General features: G+C 39.0%; 2 protein-coding genes across 2 annotated transcripts in view; both read right to left on the bottom strand.

The window, feature by feature from the left end:
- Positions 1–3,509: 3,509 nt before the first annotated feature.
- On the bottom strand, positions 3,510–6,590 carry LOC131573233 (relaxin-3-like). The gene is made up of 2 exons (XM_058826981.1): positions 6,311–6,590; positions 3,510–4,105 (listed from the first exon to the last, which is right to left on the bottom strand). The coding sequence occupies exons 1-2, from the start codon at positions 6,525–6,527 to the stop codon at positions 3,738–3,740; spliced, it is 585 nt and encodes a 194-aa protein (XP_058682964.1). The 5' UTR covers positions 6,528–6,590; the 3' UTR covers positions 3,510–3,737.
- Positions 6,591–10,016: 3,426 nt separating this feature from the next.
- PLGRKT (plasminogen receptor with a C-terminal lysine) overlaps positions 10,017–20,456 on the bottom strand; it is a 28,336-nt gene continuing 17,896 nt past the window's right edge. Inside the window, exons 2-4 of the mRNA XM_058827847.1 lie at positions 17,866–17,996; positions 16,785–16,894; positions 10,017–12,547 (exon numbers count right to left, since the gene is read on the bottom strand). Coding sequence (XP_058683830.1) covers positions 12,426–12,547; positions 16,785–16,894; positions 17,866–17,996 — 363 coding nt within the window. The 3' untranslated portion in view covers positions 10,017–12,425. The remainder of the gene's footprint in view (positions 12,548–16,784; positions 16,895–17,865; positions 17,997–20,456) is intronic.

Here is a 20,456-nt window from a genome sequence, read left to right as displayed (position 1 = left end):
GGAGTTGTGTCTTTCAGGTCTCTGGGACTTGCTACACTGTTGTCCGTATCACATTTAGCATTGTGTTTATAATCAAACTTACATATCCTCACTACTGGAGGTACTGGACTTCAGCTATATTGCAATTGCATTACATAATTGCATAATTGCATTAAGACTTTTCCATCGGGTTTAAAACAAGGCTATAGCAGGGAACAGAGCTGAGAAACCCATTATTACATACTGCTATGAATTATTCCCATGTCTTTGGGCATTATTCTAGGAGGTTATAGTCAGATCTGAATCAGACTACACCCCTAGTGAAAAAACTTCCCCAAAACATTCAGAATACACTCCTGGAGACATAAATGGCAGCGATAATATAGGAATGTGCTATCATTCCACTTTCTACTCATGAACTCAAAATAGCTGTTCAGTACCTAATTTCTCTGTGAAAGAAATGTGGGGGAAAAGTCGATTTTTTCCTCACTAAAAAGTGTATGTTTCTGAACATTTGGGATGGTAAGCAGAATGTGTTGCCTTAAACTGCTGTCCTCATGTTTATGCTGCTGGATACATATGGCAGCACTCCCCAGGGCACTTTCAGCAGAGGCAGTGTCCTTTTGCTCCGCTATCTGGATCAATACCCAACTCAATCATTAGTTTACATGTTGAGCTGTCTGCTCCAAAATATGTTTGCTTCAAAGTGTGTTTGCCTTCCCTACCAAATAGTCCTGATTTTACATACAAGGCTTGCTTCTCGTCTTAAGAAAAGTACCTCTGGACACCAAGTGATGCGAGCAGATGGCATCCTCTGGACCTGTTCCAATGGAGTGACACATAATTGTCACCTTTGGCTTCATTGCAAAGAAACCATTAGAAAATACAGCCTAGTGTCGAGGGAGAGGGAGGGGGAGGGGAGGGGAGGGGAGGGGAGGGGAGGGGAGGGGAGGGGAGGGGAGGGGAGGGGAGGGGAGGGGAGGGGAGGGAGGGGAGGGGAGGGGAGGGGAGGGGAGGGGAGGGGAGGGGAGGGGAGGGGAGGGAAGGGGAGGGGAGGGGAGGGGAGGGGAGGGGAGGGGAGGGAAGGGAAGGGAAGGGAAGGGAAGGGAAGGGAAGGGAAGGGAAGGGAAGGGAAGGGAAGGGAAGGGAAGGGAAGGGAAGGGAAGGGAAGGGAAGGGAAGGGAAGGGAAGGGAAGGGAAGGGAAGGGAAGGGAAGGGAAGGGAAGGGAAGGGAAGGGAAGGGAAGGGAAGGAAAGGAAAGGAAAGGAAAGGAAAGGAAAGGAAAGGAAAGGAAAGGAAAGGAAAGGAAAGGAAAGGAAAGGAAAGGAAAGGAAAGGAAAGGAAAGGAAAGGAAAGGAAAGGAAAGGAAAGGAAAGGCCCTTTGCACAGTCTAATATGTACAAAAATATTTTCCTACTCTAAAATACTGACTTAATTTTTGTCTGTGCCATGACCTGCCTGCTAAAGTTGTTACAGACTATGACAAGGCTTATTAAGAAGCCAAATAAAAACACAAATTTCACCTTTTCTCTATGTTGACTCATACCTCTGAGAAAAGCCTGTTTATATCAGATAAAGACTGATTTTTCTATTTATAATCCCATCTCAGCCTGAAACAGTTCCACTCGAACAGTATTTCTACGTACACTATTTATAGTTTTACCAATGGTTTACATCTAACCCAGCAAGTCAAACTCCAGATTGTTCCATTCAAGACTTAAGCTCACAAGTTTAAGGTTTTAACTAGACCTTTGGTTCACTCAAGTCTGCTATAACCACATTCACCTTTTCCAACATTCCTTTTCAAAAGCTTGTTAGACAGCTTTCTAGCAAGAAGAGGAGGGCATACAGGATAATTTTCAGTTTCGTCTCCCATGGAATTTTTATATTTTGGCTTTTTGTAGGGACTCTATGTACCTCTTATTCTTCACCTTACTACTAAGTAATCCTAACTCCAAAAGTTCTTGATACTGCTCAAAAATAAGGAATACTTCTCCGCAAACAACTCCTGCAATCTTCTAGGAAATCCTAATCTAAACAAAGAGTCTCCAAACCCAAAACTGTCTGTGAAGAGAAGTTGCCAGAAGCCAAGCTCTAGATGTTTAGCTAATCTGTTGTAAAAACAAACCCACCCGCAACTGTAGCAGAATGTCACACAGTTGCTTTTTCCACTTATAGTGGCAAAAAGCATCTTGCAGTCACTACAACTAAGATGTTTAAGAAGATGATTCATTTCTTCAGAAATATTGTTACAAGAACAGATGATTCTTTTCATGTGGAAGATAAGAGCATTCACAGTGAATACCCATTCTGTCCAATCTCTACTGAATAAGACTGATGTCTTAAAAAATAAAGAGGGTTGATAGATGCCTAATTGCTGCAATAACAAAGAGAAAATAAAGGCAATAATTGCAGGGAGCAGTAGTCCAAAAATTTGAAGAACAAAGCTAAAGGCATCAACCACACAGCCTAAGTGTTCTGAAGTAGACTTTGAGTTTACTGTTACGAAGATAAATTACTATGAGCATCATAGAGGTGTATGAATCATACAGCTAGACATACAAAATTTTACAGCTGAGAAAAACATGCATAAGGGGAAAAGGATTAGAATCTACAAGGATTAAATCAGCTATTCATAAATGCAGTAGCAATTAGCAACTTAGGATTACATCTGAATTAATGTAGACCAGCATACCGTAAGAACATAGAGAGATGTCTGAGTGTCTGTACAGCAAGTTACTTGATGCACATCCAGGACTCTCACTCAGCAGCAGTAGGAAAAAATTGGAGAAGTAAAATAAACAAGGAATGACTGAAGTGTTAATTCTCTAACTATTTAAGCCTATACATAAATATATAAAAAAAATTCGGGCTGCAAGTGTTGTGTTGTGGTAAAGTTTCTATAAAGATAACATAAAAATATGCATAAAAACAATTTTGTAATTCTAAGGAAATGGAAAACGTGTGGTCAAAATAATCAGCAACCTGAGTCTGTGTCAAGTGGGGATTCAATTGGCAAGATGTTCTTTCTGTACAGCTTTGTACCATGAATCCCATTTTTATATTGTTGGATGTTACAAGGAAGCTGGAGTGGGACTCTTCATTAGAAGCTTAGTAGCAGTAGAAGAAAGAGGTTCAAACTGGAAGAGGGAAAATTTAGGTCAGATATTGTGGAAGAAATTGTTCCCTGTGAGAGTGGTGAGGCACTGGAACAGATTTCCCAGAGAAGCTGTGGATGCCCCATCCCTGGCAATGTTAAAGGCTGAGGTTTGATTAGGGCTCTGAACAACTTCATCCAGTGGAAGATGTCCCTGCCTATGTCAGGGGGCATGGAACTAAGTGATCTTCAAAGTCCCTTCCAACATGAGCTGTTCTATGATTCTATATTCATTCTTTTGACAGAGGAAGAATAATTTGGCAACTCGTAGTATAATTACATTTTAATGAAATATTGAAGTTCTTCTTAAAGTGTTACAAAGATATAATACATTCATAATATGTGTAAAGGCTCAACATTAAAATTAAAAGACTTAGTAAAAAATATAGATCAGAAGTTACTGCAGCCAAACAAACTCATTACAATTACATTTATGTTTTGTTTGTTTTGTTGTTTTTAGGGTTTTTTAAAAGAAAACCAGCTATATTGACTGGCACATATAGACAAGATAAAACACAGCAAGAGTTTTTTCCTCCATGAAGTAATCAATCAAGTAGTACTGCAACAAACACTGATTTCATGCATAAGTGTAGAGAGGATTTTAAACTCTGCATATAGTACTGATTTCAGCTTTTGTACAGCCCCATTTGCAGCACATTCCTGCCAAACCCAGAGACTCCCGTTTTCTTCTGGGATACCTGGCCCAAAGGTAGCTGCTTAATTCCATGGGATTTGTATTTTCTGTTCCCCCCCTGTCCTTCTGAACAGCTTCCTCTACCTGGCGAACAAGTTTTTTTAAGTCGCCTGCCAAAGGTACATATTCATTATAGTAATTTAAACTATACAAGTCCTTAAATGTTTCCCATCCAAGAATTGGGCTGCTTTTCTGCAGCTGCTCTGCTTCAGGATCCAAAACTGATTGCAGGTTGAAGCTTCCCAGTAGTTTGTTACTTGCTGTTTGTGCAGAATCTGTTTTAAAGAGAAGAATTATCTTAAATTCAGATTGTAGGAATATCAAAAGGATTACACAGCTCTAAGAAATAGCAACAAAACCCATCCAGTTAGTAATAATTGAAACACCATTATGTAAGAGAATTGTCTGTATTTGAGTCTCCACACCATAACTTACTTGTAGCTCACTTTTAGCTGAATCTATGTTTTAAAGTCTATACCTCCTGTTAGACATGCAGAATACACAGAAACAACTGTACCTGAACAAAGGCATCCTGTCACAACTGCAGTGTTATTGATAGAGAAGTCTCAATTTTCCACAGAAACAGAATTTTCTTGCAAAGACGTATCCAGAAACACCACTGAGCTATGTGTCTGATGAATTAGATCAGACCCCTCTTGTCTTGTGCACAACCTTACAAACTAGTATCATGTGAAGAACAAATGTAGTAAGGACTAAATAAGAAAAGACTGCATGTAAACTGATTCTTAGTTTGAATTTTTCTGTAGCTGTTTTTAAATGATGTTTTTCACTCATTTCTTTCACTTCTCAAGGCATATCAGGGGCTTGCAGAATTTACTTATGACATGCCTCATCTGACTAAAGTGTTCTCAAAAACCCAGCCCTACTTCATTTCACCTTTTATTTCCTTTGATTTTACTTCTGCGAAGCAACTGGCATTGCTTACTTCAACTAATGTGAAGAAAAGCAGCTTCTTCAATTCTTAATTTTAAAAGAATCCAAAATAAGTCTTTGTCTTGTGATCTTTATGCTGTTGATATAGTTATTTTTTTTGTTCTGAAAGAACATGAGAACATCCAGCAAATTTCATATTTACTTATATATGGCTCATTAGTGTATAGAACCTAATTTTCACATAATTCTTCATCTTTTCATCACCTAATTTCAGAATGGCTGCCAGAGTATGTGCAAAAATACAGCCACTTGCTGTAGGTACTTTATTAATTAGACTGTGACTGCTATTTAATAGTCTTTTGGGATGGAGAAGTCTTCTGAGACATCATGCAGCATAGTGGAGGCTCCTTAGTGATTGTTGTTCTCAGAAGCTGCTGTTAATAAAAAGGAAAGCAAAATTTGCTGGGAAGGAGCATAATCCCCACAGAGGCTGTACATAAGTTATTTGTTATCATTACAAAGTTTACTTTTATCTTTTACACAGCTTGTTCGGGGGGGAGAAAAAGACAAAAAATTCCCAGAAAACCCAGAATGCTGGCTTCATTAGTTGCCTTAAGTCTTAGGTTATTTCACTAAAGTGTGTTTAATCAGAAAAATAAAGAATCCCTTCCATTGCACGCTTTAGCCATAATTCCAACTTTTGTCTTTTTAAAAAAACGTTATTTTTTTCAGTATTCCAAATATCAACATAAATTGATCACTTAAATTACTGTTACATTACCACAGTTGGACAACACAGCCCAAAAGACACCTACTAACAAATTCTTAATATATCGGGCTTGGGGCACGCGGCAGCAAAACTACGAGGGATGTTTTACCCAAAAATAACTGTTTCACCATGCAGCAGTTCTTGCTGTGCCGATCGTAACCTGGAGTACCAGAGTCCATCCTCCCACGTGCCAGCTCTTTGATGCAGAGCAGCACAAGAGAGTATTGATAACATCTCCCGCGATTCCCCATCCGCCGCGGTCCCGCACATCCCGGGAGCTGCCGGCCGGGAGGGAGCCCCGGTACGGACCCCGCTCCTTTCCGCCGCCCGAGGAATTACGGAGCCTTGGGAAGGGAGAGAAGCCGTAGCGACAGGCATTCTCCACAGCTCCCCGGGGCGCATCAGTCCTCCCCACATGGCCAAGACAGGGGAGAAGTGTGCTTTTGTGGGATTTTATAGCAGAAGCTCCTCTGCAGCCGACAGCCCTACGCAGCCGCGCGGCATCTCCGAACTGCAAAAACTTTGCGGATTATGCCGGCAAATAATGCCCCAGCGCCTGCCGCTCCTTTCCCTCTGAGCCTCAGGGCGCCCTTCCAAAAGTCTTGGAAATGCCAACTAGGATCTAGAGGGAAAGCGAGAGAGGGACGGGGACCTTCCCTCCGCGGCTCAGGGCGGGAGGGGCGAGAGGCTCCGCGGGGCGCTCGCCCTTCCCCGTTCCCTCCCGCTCTCTCCATCTCTCCTGGCAGGCCATGGCTCGGCAGCGAGCGAAGCGCCCCGACAGCCGCCTGCCCCTCGGCCCCGCTCCTGGGACACTCACCGGCCGCGGGCGCCGGCTCCACCGCCAGCAGGGAGAGCCGCTTCCAGCGGGACCCTCCGCAGGTGAAGATGACGGCGCGGATGAACTCGCGGCCGCACAGCTTCACCCCGTAGCCGTCCCCCTCTCCCGCGGAGGGCACGGCTCCGGGCTGCCCCGGCGGGGCCGCACACAGCAGTGCCACGGCGGCGCACAGCAGTCGCAGCTTGGCCATCCCCATCGCGCCGTCCCCGTCCCGCGGGCGCCTTCCCAGCAGACCCGACGGCCTCCACAGCGCCCCCGACCGCGGCGTCCAGCCCAGCCCCGCCGCTGCCCGCCGCTCGCCTTTTATGCGCTGCGGGAGGCGCTGAGTCACCGCCCCGGCCCCGGCCCCGAGCCCCCTCCCCTTCCCCGGTGCCGCGGCTGTCGTCCCCCGCCGGGCGGTCCCTGTGCCCGAAACAGCCGTCGAGGAGCCCTCGGGCAGCGCCTTCCCCTCTTTCTGCCCTAGCTAGCTGTCGCGGCTGTTCACGCAGCCTTGCACCTCACCTTCGGCTGCCCTCCTCGGGCTCCCGGCCCCCACCTCTCCGGAGACACGCTCCTTTTCGTCCCGCTGGGTCTGGACCTCAGCTGTTCCTGTTCGCGGCCAGATGGCAGTGCCGATGCCCTTTCGTATTGCTTTGAAAAAGTGAAAAACTTAATCTCGACTGTTTTTCCCCTTGCAGGTCTAGAATCTCCATAACTATCTCTATGTCCTAAAAATGTTGGCTGACATAAAAAGACAGAAACAAGTGAAATAAAAGAAATGCACCCTCAAGGAAGTACTTCAGCTGTGGGTACTTGAAGGGGGATTTCGAAGCCCGGATTCCTCTCCGGCTTGTTGTACTGGAGGCCTGAGTTCAGTGGCAGCCGTAGGAATCCAAGTGTCTAGAGATACCCTGGCTCCAATGTGGGCACCCTAGAAATTTGAAGACACACATCTGTGTGTCTCCCACATAGGGCCCAGCAGGCTCTTGCTGACAAAGGTGGTGGTCTTTGGACTCCATGCAGAACAATGCACTCTGTGGAAGTAAACTTTATTTCTAGATTTGTTTGTTCACTTGTGGTTGGCTGTTTTTTTGGTTTTTTTTCCAGCACAATAGGACAAGAAGTGATTGCTGCCACCTTTTTATAAAAGTCATACTGTAGAGAATCAGAAAAGTTCATCTCTCTTGAAATACTCTGAAGATGTTGTTTACGTATCATGTTGCATGAGGGCTATGCTTTCAATCCCTTGAGTATTGTTGGCATATTAAAACCCTCAAAACTCAATCTAGAAGGAGAGCACACAGAAGACATACATTTACAGATATGTAGAAAGACATGTAGAAAGGTGCATGATCGTGCTATCAGAGAAGTTATAGACTCCATTGTGCTCCTCAAGGAGGACTTGGATATTTTACACTGAGATGGATCTAGAATAAGGCTGTTGAGGGCTAAAATAGTGAGCAAAGTTGTTGTGGTTTAACCCCAGCAAGCCACCAAGCCCCACACCACCACTCGCTCATTCCCCTGTTAGTATGACTGGGGAGAGACTTAGAAAAGCAAGAAAAGTCATCACAGTTTAATAGGGAAAGCAAAACTTGCACACAGAAGCGAAGAAAAATAGGAATTGATTCAGTGCTTCCTGTGGGCAGGCAGGTGTTCAGCTATCTTGGGAAGACAAACACCATCTCTCCAAATGAACCCTGCTTTCTCCTTCTTCCTTTCCCGCCTTCCCCCCGCCCCCCATATACTAGCATAACATCCCTTTGCTCATTTTGGGTCACCTGTCCTCGCTGTACCTCCTCCCAAGCACCCCCAGTCCCCTCACCAGTGTGGCAGTACCAAAAGCAGAAAAGACCTTGGCTCTTATCTGCTCAGCAATAATAAAAACATATCTCTATTATCAACTCTCTTCAGCACAAATCCAAAACACAGACGAACACCAGCCACTGAAGAAAATTGACTCCACTTCAGCCAAAACCCAGACACTTTTCTTTCTGGTCCAGTCTTAAGTGTTTAAACAGTGGTACCTCTTCAACAGTAGGCACCATCATCCAGAGCGTTGCTAGGATGCGATCCACAGAAGTGGAGGCTGCTAATTTGAAACTCCCTAAAAACAAAACCTTGATCTGTTCCTTGCTCAGCTGAAGTCCTATAACTTCTGTTACAGACAGAAGTTGTGCAGGGGTGATTACAACTTGCACTTTGAGAGCAGCACCTTGATTTTGTTGGTCTCATGGACTTTTTCTGAAAATACCATCACATCAGGCAGACTTCTGCATGGACTCTTCAGACAACAGATTTGTTTTCAGTGACTAGAAAGCTGTAGTAATGTGAAAAAGCACTACCAGGAGAAGGTAAGAAGAAAAGTACCTCCTGAATTGGGCAGTGACTAGAAAAACTACTACTGAAAACAAAACGTGCAGAAGATTAATAATATTTAACAAATCTGAAGTCAACTATGTAACTCAGTGTTTGTTTTATAAAGAAGGAAAAACAACAGCAGAGCAAAGAAACTAATATTCATTCATGATCTATAGGATGTTTCAAGGCAAGTACATCCAGTGAACTGGCTCCATGCAAGTATTTTGTGTCTTTTAATTTCTAAAAAACCGTAAAGATTATTGTAATATTTCTCTCTTGCACTAAATTATTAATCTGTTGAGCAATAGCAAAGGTTATAGAAGGTAAAGGAGGTTTCAGGAAAACTTGGTGCTAAATAAAAAAGATATCCTTTAACAATACCTCAGTAGCCTTGAATACCTTGAATTAAGGCCTTATTCCCATGACTCCCAAATGTCAGTCAAAGAAAATAGGCAATAAGACAAAAAAATTACTGATTTCATTAGACTTTTTCCAGAGGCTTCATTTCAAATTCATGCAATTCACTGCTGCAAGAAAAATTTAGTTTTTGAAAGCTGTCCGAACATGAATGTAAAGTATTTCTGAAGTTTGCTTAGTACCATACAGGATTCTGCAAGAAATGGGAAATACCCCTGCATCAATGTTATTGGTGACCAAGCACAAGCATTACCCAGTTACTTTCATTAGTGCATTGTGCAGTTTAGAAAACAGCATATCTTAAGAAAGCTCATAATTAAAAAGAAATCCATGCATTTTTCCATAATGAAGTCCAAGTCTGATTAAGAAAATAAATAATAATGCAGAAACAGTTTTGTTTGTGTATTTCCATGTAAGTGCTTTCCCCTTCTTTTAAAAGCAGTGACAGCAGTCAGCAATAAAAAAACTCCAAAGCATGTAGGAAGGGGCCCAAACTGGACTGTCCAAAGTGACTGTGCTTGTTTCTCCTCAATACATACATATATATATCCTCATATACACTATCACAACCAGATAAACAAGAGTGAGGTGGAGGCACTTGTGGCTTGCAGGTAGCATGCACTTCCTTGGGTTCTGTAAATGAGATATATCTGTAATTAGAACGCAGCTTAATTTTGACATTCTAATCATGATTGACTTCTCACTTTTCCAGAACAATCCTGCTCCAAATACTGATTCAGGATATATGGCTATCAGACATTATAACCAGAAAAACCCAACAGAATTAAGGTAGGAAGAGCAGTGCCTTCAGGCCAGAACAAGCTCCCCCTGGAATTGCTCTCCTTTTTTTCCCCAGTGATTCATGGAAACAAAGACAGTTGTTGTGATTTATTGAAGTAAGTCTAAAAGCAGAGGCCAGTTGAGCACAAATGACAAAAAAGGAGCAGGATGTTTTAGGTGCTTTATTTATTTCTATAAAAAATATCACGATTATGGGCAACATGTGCTGTAAACATGTACTTACCCAATGTAAACCTTGTCACTGATAAACTCCTGTTTTCTTTCGTTGTCCTCTGAAGGAAGTTACACCATTCAATTATTCTGTATCTGTCACTGTGTGACAGATATGACTGTGCACAGCACATGCAACCATTTTGATTAATACACTGTCAGAAGAATAACTAACTCTGCAACAAAGAATGAGCCTCTTCAAAACAAAAGCATGCTTTTTTTTATAAAATAAAAAGGTAAAGCAAACAGTGTAAATAAGGGCAATAAAGGTGAATAACCCTTAACTCCTTGATGATTTTTGGCATATTCTATGTACCCCACTTAAATCTGTATCTGGGTTAGACCATCTTGCTTAGACCCCTTTCCTTAATAAATTTGGTGTATTTTACTGATTCTGTGTTATACTGAATTGAACTTATCCCATTTAAGTCACATTTTGGTGTAGAGTCTTGCAATAGATTAATGTTACTGATCTAAATTCGAACTTTGGGGGAAAAAAAAAAAAATTTAGTCTGGATAGAGTAATATACAGCTACTTTATTACCCCCTAAAACTGTTACCATTATTTTGCTCCCTTTAACACTGGCATTTGATCAAACACCATAACCAGGAATCTGTCATGAGCACTCAGATATTGATTCCTAATTCACAGTGGATACAATTAGGGTATTTCCTAAGTTTCTAAGATTTATGAGTAAAACTGTTGTATGGTCTGTTAAAACCATTCTCTTTTGAAAATGTCTTTCATGGGAGTAAAATGTGGGCTGAAAGGCACAGACGGAGACACAGAAATACCCAAAAAGGCTGGTTCAATTGTTTTTCATTTTTGGAAGAAAGAGTATCAATAGATGACAGATATCAAAACATACAAGACTTCTTCAAAATTAAAGGAAGGTGGATTTCAGAACTTGGAGGAAGCACAGCAAACACTCTGTTATTCAAAACAGAAGAAGAAAGTGGAGTACTTGTGTTCATTTTATTACACTGACTATTAAAACATATTTCATTTGAAATCAGTTACAGACAGTATGCATTGTCAACCTGCAGAAGACAGAAACAATTACAGAAGTGACTGAATGCAGAAGTGAGTACACTTTCAGAAGTCAAACTGGAAATTGTGCTATTAATTTCTTCTATATTCAGAAGCTTTTGTTTCATTATATATTTGCCAGTATTACTGTAACAATGTTCTAAGTTTAGTTAAGCAGTCTTCAAAATCATGTTTGGGGCATTATCTCCAGCTGGAACTTAATTTTTAAGTCAACAAATTTTCAGTACAGACTTCAGCTTAATTCGTTTTTGGATGCTTTTTGAGCATTTGTTTTTCATTCCACAATTAGATTAATGCTAGAACAATTTCCATCCAGAACACAAAATAATCTGTTTCTAAACAAGATTTCCAATACAGAAAGATTATTTTTTTTTCCAAGTGTGGCATTAGAACATTAAAGTACACTAAAACTATATTCTCAGTATTACCATGCTAGAGTAAAGGCATGGAAAAAATCCCACAGTTTTTCAGTACTTACAAGGCCACTTGGATCTACTCATTATAAAAACATGCATTAATAATTTTGCTTGCTGTTAGCCTAAGTTAATATTCATCTTAGTAGTGAAACTCTGATTTCAATTATCAAAAACCAAATTATCCTGAGTTTCAGAATGTTGGACAAGCATGAAAAAGATTCAGGAAATAGCTACATAATTTATTTCCTCTTTTTCAGAAACTATCTCTGGTCATACTTTAACATAGTTTTCCCTAAGAGTAAAACACAGTTAGCAAGTTGTGTGTTTACTTCTGAACCTACTTCTGATAAAAGCTGTTTATTCCATCAGAATTTGGAGCAGAGATAGTGACTTCACTGGCTAAAGAACAGCAAACAAAAAATGTCTTATTTTTCAAAAAAATTGACTGCCTGCTCCTGACTTCAAGTTGAGCTGTGTATCCTGAAATACATTTGAAATTGGTATCTATTTATTTATATAATTTATATATATTTATACAAACTTATAACTGCCAATTACCATACTGAGTTTGGTCAGCACCAGACATTTTTACTGCAGGTGAAAGTTATTTTCAGACTCTGAATAGACAATGCAAATTCAGTATTTCATTATAACCAAGGAAAATATACTACAGAACAATGAATATTTTTAAGAGATACATATAATATGAAACAAATTGCTTTTGCAAGTATTATTAAAAAAATTAATTAATTTTTTATTTTATACAAGCTCATAATCTTACCAAATTTTTAATGATTTATTTATGTTGAAATGCAGTATTATAATCACATTTCAGATATGTAGCTTTAATACCATCTTCCTATTTTTCTCTGAAGAAATTGTTCTGAGATATTCTGATTTTCTCCAAATCTTCAAATGTGAGAGGTCCTTTTGGCAGTTCTAGCAAAGTGCTCTGTGTATCAAGTATGTTCTCTGCTTCACCTATTAAAAAAAAAAAAAAGTCAATTTCCTCAGCCTTACAGACAGAAAGCAAAGAAAGAGGAAAAAAAGCCGTAATAAACTAATTTAGCTGTTCTTGTTTGGAACACATTAGCAAAATAGCAAGTCTTAGTTATGTATTTCACAAACAATCTGATGACAATATATCAGCAAAATTGTCTCTAAGGAATTTTGGACTGGTGGGGTAATTAGGAATCTGAGAAGAAAGTGGATCAGACAAACACATGAAGGTGTACACATTAAGTTTTAACAAATAAACATAGTGCCACAGATGTACCATATTTGGGCACAGTTTTTCTTGTGCCTCAGGACTAGCCTGAGAAGTGTCAGAATGTGGGCAGCACAGGACTTGAAGAAGCATTGGTCAAAGCACACTGCTCACAAAAAGATTTGCTAAGACAGTTACTGAAACATGAAGCATAGCAGGGAAAAGTTGTAGAGTGCAAAATGCTCTGGGTAAGCCTGGAATGAAAACTTCTAGGACAGAGAATCCAAAAAACAAAGATACAGGCTGAACATCATACACAGGTTGTGGTGGTCTGATTGTGATATAAGAAGAAGATTAGCCAAAGAATGCATTTGTTTTGCCTCATGCCATTTGGCACCATGCCAAAAATCTTTGTTTATCTATGCCTTAAGTCCCAGTTTAGTGATCCTTATAGCAGTGGCTTGAAACTGTTTGAAAATTTATGTGTGATCAGCCTGACTGATTATTGCAATGCAGTCAAGATTGCAGTCATTCTATAGAGGAGGTCTGAGTGTTGACATCTCCCAGCTATCATTGCTATGCTCCTACAGTGCCTGGGACCATCGGTAATATCCAACACTGGTTACCACTCCCACAACATCAGTCAGTTGCACACAGCATCTGATTATGAACTAGCAAGAGATCCTGGGGACAGAGATGCAGACAGGCTGTGTCTGTCCCTCACATGTACTAGAGGACATTGCCCCACTCACTGCTCAGGACATAAGAACTCAGCTATCTAAATCTTAGAAAAGGTAGCCAGAGTTCCACTGCTTAGTGGAGAAGTTCTGTGCAATTAGAGGCTGGCCATAAAATCTGTCTCCTCCTCCAATAATTTGTGTGAAAAACACCACAAGTGTGTGCTGGACTGGGAGGAAAAGCAAAACAGCAAGGCCATGAACACAGATAGCAGGTCCATGACTGATTCTTTGTGTTCTCAGAGGTTTAGAACACATAGTTTGATGGCTGTTCTGTAACCCTGACATATCCAAAAGATTAGGTCCTGATACACAGATCTGGAAACTTAGGGCTTTCCAACAACACAAGCAGAACTTAAAACAGCTATTTCCCCCTATGTTGTCAGTTTAGAGTTTTAATTAGCTCAAGCTATAAAGTGGGAAAAAATACCCTTCTAATATTTCAGTGTGGAAGACTATGAAAATAATGAGATAACTCCTGGTCAAGTAGGCTAGAGACAGAAGAAAAAAACTGTAAACAAGATCAGAGATAAAATGCCTAATGAAAGAGAAACAATGAAACCTTTCAGGGGTATTAACAATTCCAAAGGATGAAAGGCAGCATATGCAAACCTATGTGATCAAGGTGGCTCAGATACAATGTTCACCATGCAGCACAGAAATAACTGCAAGTTATTTTAAGAGAGGGAATTGGCTATGAGGGTGATGATAGGTATACCCTGGAGGAAAGAGACTAGATAAAGAAAAAACAGTACAGAGAATAGCATATATGTTCATTATTACACCAGACAGATTAAGCACGGCATGCACCAACAGGATAAATAGACGAGCAGAGAAGTGGTTGGCAAAGCCATGGGAGTGAACATGGGCATCAGCTGAGTATTGAGAGTAAGTGCTGTGGCTGCAGGTCAATTGTGTCATAAAACCTTCTCTTCAACTACGTAATTTTAACCTTAAAATAAAAATGAACTCCTGAACCTCATTTCCAGACCAGATTCAGTCAGGCTATTCCACTTCCTTTTAATCTAGTGCTGATATTGGTAATTAGTTTAATTTCCTTCTCTTACTTTCCTTTATCCCATCCTTTAAGGAGTATCTGTAGACCCAAATCTGTCATGTCTTTTTACAAAGCTAAACAAATTAATCACTTTTTTTTCTCTTGCAAGGCAGCTTGTCATTTCCAATAGTTTTAGCTCTTCAGTGTAATTCCAGATTCCCTTTACAGAAGTGATCTAAATTACATGTAAATTTCCACAGGAGTTATTATTTTCCTGCACCTTCCCATCTGTACTATTACTTGTACTAAGGTTGTGAAATATGCATCCCCAGAGATATTCAGAAGCCTTTAGGACATTTTCCTGGGCAATTTGTTTTAAATGATCTTGTCTGAGTAGGGGGCTTGGACCAGACAACCTTCAGAGATCCCTTCCAACCTCAGCCATGTTGTGATAGTAGGAAACCATGCTTGATGTTTCTAGACTTTGCTCAACTCTCAATTTCATCACACTATTGGATTATACTCATTCTGTGAGCATCAGCATTCAAGTTTTCCCTTTTTCTACCATTTCCATCTGGTGAGCCCTGGTGGTAGAAATCCCTATCAGTCCCTATTTTTTTCTGACATTATCAAATTGAATCCTATTTTGTTGTCTCATTTGTGCAGACCATCAGCTCTTCTTGCACTACAGTTTATTTCTTCTCTGTTGATGAACTTAATCAAGTTTGTCACCCAAAGATTTGATCAGGATAACCTAGTCACAATTACAACTATAACACAAATGGAGATCCAGGGCAAATATTGAGGAATATTGTTAATAACCCTGCTGAAGCCTAACCTTCCTTTTCAAGCACAAAATTTGATATAATTTCTTTATTCCCATGCTTACCTGTCTATTAATTTCCATGTCTTTCACATTAACTTTATCTTTAGGTAATACCACATCAAATGCTTTCATGAGTTTATAATGGATCTACCACACTTCTTCTGTCAAAAAAAAAAAAAAAACGTTCTGGAAAAGACAGAGTTAGTTTGGCATATTCAATTTTATTTTGTATTTAGCTCTACAGTTTCTTTTCTGCGAAACACTATCACAAGCCTTGCAAACTGCTGAATCTCTCCTAGCAGATCTGAAGGGATGAAGACAACTTCCCATTTGGAAAGCAATAGGACACCATATTGCCCCTCTTCAATCTGTAAACGACCGCACGGTACACAGTAAGCACATTACATACAAATCCTAAATTCCAAGTGCTAATTCTGCTCTGTGTGTACTAATCTCCCTTTCAACACCTTGATTTGCAAGAACTGCCCCTTCTTCCCTTTTCTTAGCTGACCCTTCATATTAAAATCCAAAGAAGTTTGTTTAATGCTGTTGAGGAAATGTTCACAGGTATACACTCCTGCATCACCTAAATGTATTTGCACCTGCATGCAGCAGAAACTACAACAGATTTTGTTTAATTAACCTACTGCTATTTTCAGTGAAGCATACAGAGTTAGGAAACTGTAGGGCTAGATCTGGAGGCTAAAGATCAAGAGCTGAAACAGACTTTTATTTTGTTTCAATATGGCTGTGCCAGTAGCATACAAGACAAACAAGCTAGTTAACTAAGACAATTTGTGAAGGTGACAAGCCATGGCCCAATGCTGTCTTCACCTGCAGTCAACACTCACTGAGCCAGACTCCTTCACTGGGAATCAGAGTTAACATAAATGCATCTCCATAAGCTTCAACACAATGTATATAATTTAATCACATAGACAAGGGACAACTGTGAAGCAAGACCCTGCTTTCTGGGACTCACCTTTCTTCTTCCGTCTTAGCAGGACACTACAGTGATGTCATCACCTGACTACTGTGTTTGGTCATGAAGGTGTTAGGCTGTGATTCATGTCTGCATTCCTTCATTTTATAATCCCTAACTCTTTCCCCAAAAAACAGCATTGGAGTGGAATTCAGAAGGAAATCACTAGATCTGTCATTTCTCCCAAATATGCAATTCTTACATCAGCTGTATTTATAAGCTTAGCATTCAAATATTTTGAAACAAGTGGAGAAATTGACAGTCTTAACTGAAAATAAGTGCTGTAGAAGTACAGTGAGTACTCTTGACTAGCAAAATATCTGATTTTAACAGAAGGAAAAAATGAGACATAATATTTCTGTCAAAAAAACCCCAAATATCTATTACAAGTTTTCTCCTAGCCACTGAAAAAAACATAACAGGTTAACTGAAGCTTGGTTCTGCATGACAACAGGACAGACTTACATACCTTTGATCCTTTGCAACAGTGTCCCATAGCCCACATCATAATGATAAGAAAATACAAAGCTTAAGGGAAGTATTGGCAGTAAAACTGCTGGGTTCTTCCTTTTTATTGCTCTGTGCAAGAAAAAAGAAAAAAATTATTTAGTATATTCAGCGTATCAGCTGATCTTAACTGTCTAGACTTTTGTATATTTCTGAAGTCTCTAATCAAAGAACAAGTCTTAATTTTTTCAGAAACATTTGTCTTCTGGTTGCCTTCTTTCTCAACCCAAGAGTATTTTAAAAATGCACTTGTGATTTTTGAATATATCTAACGATATGATCTAACTCAGTTAGCATGCATGTGCAGTCACATATACCCAACCACTTGCAACATGTAACAAGGTAGATTCTATGTTCATTTCCAAATGCATCTGGGTCTACAGAGAACCCATAAAACATAAGGTGCATTTAATCTTCACCATGTATACAAACCCAAAAATATTTCCTACATTCCCTCTAAACATGTTACAGCACAAGAAAAACATACTATCAACCAAAAGTACTGTAGGGCTCTACAGAAGTTCTTCCCTATGCAGTATAGCTTTATTAGCCAGGCTTCTTTTTCCCTTGGGTCAGTTGATTCAAATTTAAGTGACTAGACTTCAGAATATGTCCACTTGTTCACTGCATTTAGAAAATCCAGATGGAGGATATGCTACTCACTATCTGTTCATTAAATCTCAGCGCAGACAAAAAAATAGCATGGCTTTTAAATACTCCCCTTCCACAAACAACTTTTATTTTACACTTTTGGTACTTCTATTTTAGACTTTTGGTACTTCAGATACATTTTATTGTCAGCTCATGTCTCTGCTTTTAAATAAATCTTCAATACAGACATAACCAAAACACATCCAGAAGCAGACAGAATTCAGAGTCCATTTGTCATTTGATCAATCTCTGAGCAATTACGGATAAAAATAACTACTTGTAATGCAAAAGCAAGATCCAGAAAAATAGAAATATATAATTGAAAATATTATAATTTTATAATTATAATTTAAAATATATTCGTATCTTCTGTTAGGGAATAAACTTCATACCCAGTTGTTAAAACAACAGCAGCAAGTCCAAAAAATGTCCCAAAGTATTTGAGAAATTCTCGTGTCCAAGCAATCTGCATGGCTGTTTGTCTCTCTCTCATTAGGTTCTGCAGTACTAGTTGCCTTTCCAGCTAAAGAAGAGAGATAGGTTAAACAAAATCAAGTAATCCATATATTTTAAGATTGACTCAATCTCTCAGTGGTCTATAAATCCAAAACACTAACTAAGAAGGCAATCTTTCATGGCTTTTGATTGAGAATGGTCTTCTTTAGTAATAGTTTATATCATTAAAGCATTTAGGTCAATTAGCAAAAGCTTTGATGCAGAATACTTCTAAATGTGCTTCTCAAGGTCCAGACAACCAAAGCTGCAGTGTTAAGTTTTAAGAGGTATCGAAGTCCCAGCAGGACTCTGCAGATTAAGAATCCCTGACCTTCGCAGTTCCATGGTGATCCATAGAGTACCTGCATTCCCAATTCATTCTGCTTAATTCTAATTTAGTTGTAGTAATTTTACAGTGAATATTGACACCTCTTTGCCATCTTCATGATGCATCATAAAGCTAATAACTCTCCTGCAACACCACCATTACAAATATAGAAAACACTGAAGACAACAGATCTTTTATAGATCCTGAATATATATCAAAAATCCATAAGGAAATACTTCTGCAACTAAAATTAAAACAATAATGTAAAAAGTACAATCTAGTCAATATATTCATGTGTCCAAGTAGGACTTTCTCTAGTAAGAAGAATAAAATAGTAGAAGAATAAAAAAGTAGACTATTATATATATATTTTTTTATTTTATTTTTTTTAAATTACATGCCCTGTCTAAACCTACTGGTACATTTTCAGTAAGTAAGGTAAATTCTGTATTTCTGAAAAGTTCCCCTCAACTATACAGAACACAAAAAAGAATTTCCTTCTTAGAGTGATGAAAAATAAGAATTGTGCAAAAATAAGCAGTCCGAAACCAGAGTGGAAAAGTTAGTTAACAGAACAAAAAGAAATCTTCTTCTATAAACAGCAATGTTTATAACTCATGTTGTGGGGAAAAAACTGAGTATGTGGGTTTGTATGTCTAGGCTAGCTAACCAAGTTGGATGAAAAGTTCAACAAGGTACAGGAAGCAGAATACCAGCTGCCTAAAAGAGTGTATTCTAGGGAAGAAAGAACAAAGAGTGAATTCAGAAAGTTCTCTTCTAATGAATCTCTAAAAGTAATTAAATATGTTCTTTTCTCCAGCTTTCTAATTCAAGAATAATTTAAAGGATTTGTAATTACTTAAGGTTTCCATCCATTTATTCATCTCTATTACTATTGATTTAGCCTGAACAGAACAATTTCTGTTAAATTGTTACTAATTATTTCCTCAGATTATGTTGATCTTGCTATCTTATTTACAAGTTAATTCAGTACCTAGATAGGTAGAAATAATTTTGAGATAGCACAATGAAAAAAGGACAGATCTAATTACATATAATTGTACACAGTAGGAAAAACAACATTCACTATAGTCTCACAGTACTATTTCATCTGTTTCTCTTTCCTCAAGACTTACATTGCAATTGTTGTTCTCACAAAAAATATCAACAGGCTTTACCTTTCTGATAGCCATAATTTTCAGATTTCTTTGTTTTGTTTTGTTTTATTTTTTTCAGAAGAAGTAATTATATAATGGCTGACAAACCACTTAATAAAATATCAAAATAATTAGATTTTATTTTGTCACCTACAAGACAGTTGGAAATTCTAAAGTAAACAAGTACACTGCCCATTAATTAGACCCATTTTGGTCCCAGATATCCTAAGCCTGGTAAATTGCTGAGGGCTGACGTGATAAGATAAAATAATGACATGTAATATCCTTTTAATGACTTTATTCTCATCTTCAGTATGATTATAGGTGTAGTTTCCACATATGTGAAAAGTATTAAGGGATCCTTTGTTTGCCTGTCAGCACAGAAAAGGGCCTGTGCTTCCAAGATGCACAGTATTACCCTAAATGAGCTTCAATTTGGAGAATCACATGGCAAGGAAGTGGGACAAGGCTATGCTGGTGAAATATAGGTCTTGCGAAAGGGAACAATGGAGAAGAAGAAAAGCAGACAGTTCAACAAAATGCACAGTGTTTAGAAAGAAGTAAGCATGGCATAAAAAGAAGGCTGTAAGTTCAGACTCAGAAAAGTAAACTAAAGGATCCTAACATGATTTCTTTAAAAACAAATACACACACACAAAAACCCCGAAAAAAAACCCCAACAAAAATCCCCTCACACTTGTTATTCTTTGACAGCTCTTTAAAACCCAAGTGCTGAAAGAAAAAGATAAGTCACCAGCAATAAAGTCAAACAAACACCATGCTGCAGGAGACTGTCATATCAAATTCCAGATGCCCAAGGGTACTTCCACGTATATCTTCAAGTGGTTCATATAAATAACCTACTACAATCGAAAACAACTTGTTTTCTATATTATAGACAGATAACATTATCAAACATTTTTCATATCCTTTTCTAACTAGATCTTTTTTCTTTCACTTGGGAGGAACAGCCCTCAGCTTTCTCCATCCAAAAACTAGTGGT

This window comes from Poecile atricapillus, chromosome Z, assembly GCF_030490865.1.
Source record: "Poecile atricapillus isolate bPoeAtr1 chromosome Z, bPoeAtr1.hap1, whole genome shotgun sequence".
In the NCBI taxonomy this organism is placed as follows: domain Eukaryota; kingdom Metazoa; phylum Chordata; class Aves; order Passeriformes; family Paridae; genus Poecile; species Poecile atricapillus.
Note: the sequence above shows the minus strand (reverse complement) of the source record. Positions and strands in the feature narration are given on the sequence as shown.